We start from the raw sequence: 6,155 nt of genomic DNA, 5'->3' as shown, positions 1-6,155 counted from the left end.
ATATATATATATATATATATATATATAAAGTGGTTGTGTATTCTACAGACTTCTGTACCCTTAACATAATTCCCAAGCCAAATCAGTGTAACACAGTGTGACAATGTTAGCACTTTGAATTACAAGGGCAGTAAATTTGAAGGGCTTCCACACAATTTCTATCTATTCAGTTTCACTTAAAAAAACTTGGCTTGACCTGAGAGTACAATAAAGATACTTGCACAGAATGCCAAATAGTAAGATCTAATCCAGGACCTCATCATATGAATGGCTAAAAAAATTTTGTGATGTGTTTTTATTTATGTAAAAATTCAGAAATCATCATGCAAAGTTATTAGAAATACAAAAAAAGTATACACTTTGTAGGAAGTACAAAGTATTTGTATTTTTTATGTTAGTAATGAAGATTCAGTGCGGTGAATTTACTTTTTAGGGATACGCATGGTTTCACATTTAGTTACTGTTGAGTTGAAGCTAGAGTGTCAAGATCCAGTGTATAAAGTGCTGAAGATCACTGGTAATTTTTCTACATGGTTTGACCAATGTGATATACATGAATTCTAAGATCAGTAAGGCTGCCTGTAAATGAGATTTTTGTGACGTAAGTGTGGTAGTTGTCATCTGCTGAAGAATGTGTGTTTTTATAGAGATAGCAGTAATTAGATTGATTATAAATGTAGAAAAAGAAGAAAATGAGTGCAATAAATGTGCCCATATGATAGAACAAATAGTCATAACAGTTCCTTCAACATGAAATTTAATTCAAGTAATTTTTGGTGGGTGAGGATTTTTATGATCAAAAAGCTTTCTAGAAGAGTCTCCTGTCAGATATAGCAAAGACTTTGCTAATGTTAATATTTCCAAATGCAAGAGGTTACTTTAGTCACTTCTTTTTTTTTTTCTTCTTTCTTGCCTTTAATCCACCAACGAGGAGTATAGGCCACTTATAATTGAATTCCATGTTGCATAATTTCTCGCTTCTGTACTTATACTCTGCCATGAATGTCCCCCTTTCTCTAGTTCCTTTTCTGTTGATCTATGCCACGAGTTCTTAGGCCTACCTCTCATTCTATATCCATCTGGATTAGTCACTAATATTTTCAAATACAAGAGACCAATTGTGTGTCAAGATAATACTACTAGTGGAAGTAATCTACACTTAAACACGGAATCATTAACACATGAGTAAGTAGAAATGGTCAAGAAGCTTCTAGAAGACTTACCTTTGAAGTTAATATCAACCATATCAATAACTTGAAGGCGGAAGGCTTTTGCTGTAGCAACTATCTTCTGTCGAGCATACAACAATTCACTCCCTTCTCGACTTCTGGTAGCACCTACCAATATAAAGTTTAACAATAAGTGTCAGCAACAGTTTAGAGTTCAAATTTCTTTCACATTGTCTTTTTGTAATATCATTAGTAAAACATAGATTTCTAAAATTTGAGGAGATTTTATGCAGTTATTCAAGCTGTTAGGAGTAGTAACCAAATCTTCTTAATATATACCCTACTATCTAAAAATAAGTTGAAGGGCAGCACTGCTAGTATTATAGAAGGGGAAATGATAACATCTTTGTATAGTCACTTGACCTGCTAGAAATAGCTGCCAAGGATCTCTCATATACTTTACAGTCTTAAAACAAAGGATATATTGGATAATGTAATTCTAGATAAAAATGACAAGATGTTCATGACTAAAATATCTTTAATCATCAGTCTACATAAGCAAGGTGAACTTTGGATTAAACAACTAATATTATAGAAATTACTACTTTTTCAGCAAGCAGGCCAGTATCTAAGTAACTTAGCAAACTTCAATTTTTTACCATAAAAAAAGACTCCATGATATAAATAGTAACTAAATACCTTTCAAGTCATACACTACCATTTTTAAAAAGGAAGGAGATATTAGTTCTACATGACTTCTGTTGGCCAGAGTTGATCATATATCTGCATCTATATGGGAAGAGGTTATTTTGTGCAAGTTGCCTGTGCATGCAATTCTTACAACATAACAAAATTGTATCCAACCAGTATTGTCCAAAAAATTGGTATTTCACAATGACTGACACAGCTTAACACCAGTGTCTATGAAGCAGCTCTTCCAATGCTTCAGTAATTATTTCATTTGACTACCCTAGATTGGTACTTTTTCTTATGGGCCTGGAAAGAATGAAAAGTGAAGTTGACATTGATGGGTGAACTCAGAGTGCATAGAATTGGAACAGATACTATGAGCCACTCTAACAGCTTTGCCAATTTGCAGATCTAAGAAATTGGTTTAGATAATCTGGTCCTAAACATACTATTAGTGAAAAAGACAAGCAAAATATGATGGTTACATTTTGAATGCTTTCAATTACAAATCAAAGTCTACCAGACCAGAGCTGATTTTATGTTAAATAACAACAACAAAAACAACCACAGCAGCAGCTGATATCAATATAGCAAATCACTCACCTATATCAGCACAGAAATCATCTGATCCAAACAATACTCCATCTAGATAATAATGACACCCTGTTTGAGACAATTCTGTGAATCTTTGTAGGATAGCTTGAAGATTTAACAGACCAATACTAGTCTCTACAGATGTGATTAAGGCTGGTTTCCATGACGTTATCTTGGACTGAATACATATTTCTTCAAATAATGATGTGAACTTAAAATAGAAGAAAAAGATGATATTGTAAAAAAAAAAAAGTAATCACAAAGTATTATTAAGATGTTAATATCTTAATTTCTTAAGGATTAAATAGATATTCATCACTAAGGTAGTGATTGAGAAAATAGGTAGAGCACTGGACAAATTGTTTTGTGATGTTTAATTGTTTAGTTATAGGTTATAATTCAAATACAGCTTGAGGTCAATAAAAGTATCACTCAAGAGGTTGATCTAATTACCCCAGCTCCACATGTTTGTAGCCTTGTACTTATATTAGTGCTCATCATCATCATCGGCATGTAACGTCTGTTTTCCATGCTGGCATGGGTTGGACAGTTTGACTGAAAACTGATAAGCTGGGGAGCTGCACCAGGTTCCAATCTGATTTGGCATGGTTGCGATAGTTGGATGCCCTTCCTAATGCCAACCACTAAAGATGAATGAAGTGTCACTAAACATTGTGCCTGGCATGCTAATAATTCTGCCAGTTTTTAAAGGATGAAAGACAAAGTCAACTTCATTGGAATTTGAACTCAGAACATAAAGCCAGACAAAATGTTGCTAAAATGTTGTCCGGTATATTAACGATTCTGTCAATGCAATATAAAATCTATACAAAAGCTTTTGTCCAATAGGGTAGAGAAGAAATAGGTGAGAGTGATGTTCATGTCTATGGAAGGAATACTGCAAGAATCCTACTTTGATGGGAATTACAGTAAAATATTCAGTAATTTTGTTTCAATCTTCAAGAAATGACAAAGAATACAAAACTAGAAACAAAAACAACAATAATAGAATGGATGGAGTATACGAATGTACTTTACTTCTTCAATTTCTTGGACATAGTCAACTTTCGGTAGAAGTAATGTCTGAGGGAGACGGGAGGCAGTAAGGATCTGCCGAAGATCTTTTTCAGTCATTCCGGTACTGATGGAATTTATACGTACAGTGCAATCAGCTTTACCAAAATCAATTTCACCCAACATCTTGGAAATATTCACCCGGGCTTCTTCCTTTGAATAATATACAAAATGAGAGATAGTCAATGATCTGTTAATTTATTATGATTAATTTCAAACATGGTTGTAATATATATAGTACTGGTTAGTCAATTGAGTAATCAATCATGTAATGCAAGAAGACATCATATCTATTGATTGCCATAGCAACATAATTGTAAATCATTACAAAGATAGGAGAAGCATCGAGTGCATTCTGTGACATGGCTAGTATTTGGAAGGATATCCAACCAAAGAAAATATGTCAAAACTGAGATATTGTAGCATTAGAAAGTAAATGTAAATGATGATGATGTATATTAGCCAATGCAATTTACCTTCTTATTATAAGCCACTCCATCTTCACAGTCCAATACAATACAGTCAGCTTTAAGAGAAGGGATTTTGTTGAGCTTTTTAATGTCACTTCCAGGGACATAGAGCACAGCTTTCCTTGGAATATAATTCATATCTAGAACATCATCTATTTTTGTACAAATATTGCTACGGGTTGTCTTCAGTTGTAGCTCTCGATTTAGACCTCTGAGAAATCGAAGACACTTCGGCACCAAACCTTGCATCATTTTGTTGACTAGAATTAGAAAGTGAGATAATCAGTAAAAAACACTAGTATGAGGATAAAAACAATTACAATTGGTATCTTTTTTATATTAAATCAACAGAAATTCAAACATTCTTGGTCAACATGGTAAAAAAAAAAATAGACCACACCTTAATCAACTAAGTTTAAATCAATGATATAAAGCTAAAAATCTATTAAAAATAAATTATATATACCAAGAATGTTGTTACTCTACATATGTAGATTTAACCATTAAGAGATTATAACCAAGAAATGTAGCCACATTCCATTTACAAAGACATAATTGTGAGAATTTAGACTGTTCATGTTTGTCAATCAACAGAGAATCTAGGAATCACATTAATTCACAGACAGACTAGTGGATTGCAACCAGGAAGGAAGTTTCATGTTTTTATAAAGTTATGAATGTAAAGCAAGAACAAAAAAATCATTGAATTTTATGGAGTGTATATTACTGACAAAGCCCAATGGACAGAAATGTACATCCTAGCATTTTCACCAACACTGCTGTATAATTCTCATCTGTTACTGATATAGTTTGTGTTTTTAAATGCAATATGTACAAACAGGATATTATCCCCAGACAAATATTGTAGATAATTTGCCTTTCATGATGTATCTGCATTAAGAATGATACCCAGATGGCTTTATATATATATATATATATATATACACACACACACAGGGTTATTCAAAAAGAATGAACCAATTTCATTACGCAATATTTTAATAAGGAATAGCAATAGAAAATTCCAGCTAAGTCACAAGTATGTACTCACAATCAACTTTTATTTCTTGTCTTACAACATCAATGTGATAAGAGAATTCCTCCCAGATGCATATCTGCTTGGTTTGTGAAATCCCCAGACCTCACCATGTGTGATTTTTTTTCTTCTGGGGATATGTAAAAGATCTGCTACCCACTAACCTCGATGACTGTAAACATTGAATAATGAAAGTGATCAACTCAGTAGATCGTGATATGCGTCTAAGAAATAAAAGTTGATTGTGAGTAAATACTTTTGACTTAACTGGTGTTTTCTATTGCTTTTCTTGATTAAAATATTGTGTAATGAAATCAGTTCATTCTTTTTGAACAACCCTGTATATATATATATGCCAACAGCTCCATAAAGAAGTGCTGATCTCTCAAAGTGAATGGAACATGTGGACGTGGGAGACCCAGGAAGACATGGGATGAAGTACTGAATAGTGACCTCAGGAAGCTGAACTTTTCAGGTGAGATGACAAAAGATTGAAATACCTGGTACCTGGCTGTACTCAAGAAGACCTGTACCCTGCAGCAGAAGTGTTAAGCACTTGTGGTGGTGCCATGTAAAAGTGTCTGTGTGGTGACACATAAAAGTGCCCATGCAGTGTCACGTAAAAGCACTCATGTGATGCTATGTAAAAGTACCTATATGGAGCCACATCAAAGCACCTGTGTGGTGACAGGTAAAAGCATCAAGCACACCCTGTAAAATGGTTGGCATTAAGAAGGGCATCCAGTCATAGAAACCATGCCAAATCAGACTGGAGTCTGGTGCAGCCCTCCCTACCCAGCTTGTCAGCTCTGGTCAAACCATCCAACATATGCCAGCATGGACAATAGGCATTAAATGATGATAATGATTATGTGTGTTTGTGTATATATATGTATAAATATGTGTGCATATGTATGTGTGTGTGTATATATGTGTGTATATATATATATGTGTGTGTGTGTGTATGTATATATATATATATATGTACATATGTGTATATATATATATGTATGTATATATATGTATATCATCATCATCATCATCATCGTTTAACGTCCGCTTTCCATGCTAGCATGGGTTGGACGATTTGACTGAGGACTGGTGAAACCGGATGGCAACACC

At 33.8% G+C, this 6,155-nt stretch overlaps 1 protein-coding gene across 2 annotated transcripts in view; it reads right to left on the bottom strand.

Moving 5' to 3' along the window:
- LOC106879387 (citramalyl-CoA lyase, mitochondrial) overlaps window positions 1–6,155 on the bottom strand; it is a 14,297-nt gene that overhangs the window by 4,614 nt on the left and 3,528 nt on the right. For both annotated transcript variants that reach the window (XM_014928917.2, XM_014928916.2), the window contains 4 exons: window positions 4,004–4,257; window positions 3,492–3,680; window positions 2,463–2,664; window positions 1,224–1,337 (listed from right to left, as the gene is read on the bottom strand). In XM_014928917.2, coding sequence (XP_014784403.1) covers window positions 1,224–1,337; window positions 2,463–2,664; window positions 3,492–3,680; window positions 4,004–4,249 — 751 coding nt within the window. In that variant the 5' untranslated portion in view covers window positions 4,250–4,257. The remainder of the gene's footprint in view (window positions 1–1,223; window positions 1,338–2,462; window positions 2,665–3,491; window positions 3,681–4,003; window positions 4,258–6,155) is intronic.

This window comes from Octopus bimaculoides, chromosome 2, assembly GCF_001194135.2.
Source record: "Octopus bimaculoides isolate UCB-OBI-ISO-001 chromosome 2, ASM119413v2, whole genome shotgun sequence".
Taxonomy (NCBI): domain Eukaryota; kingdom Metazoa; phylum Mollusca; class Cephalopoda; order Octopoda; family Octopodidae; genus Octopus; species Octopus bimaculoides.
The sequence above is the reverse complement of the archived record's forward strand: the minus strand, read 5'-3'. Positions and strand labels throughout refer to the sequence as shown.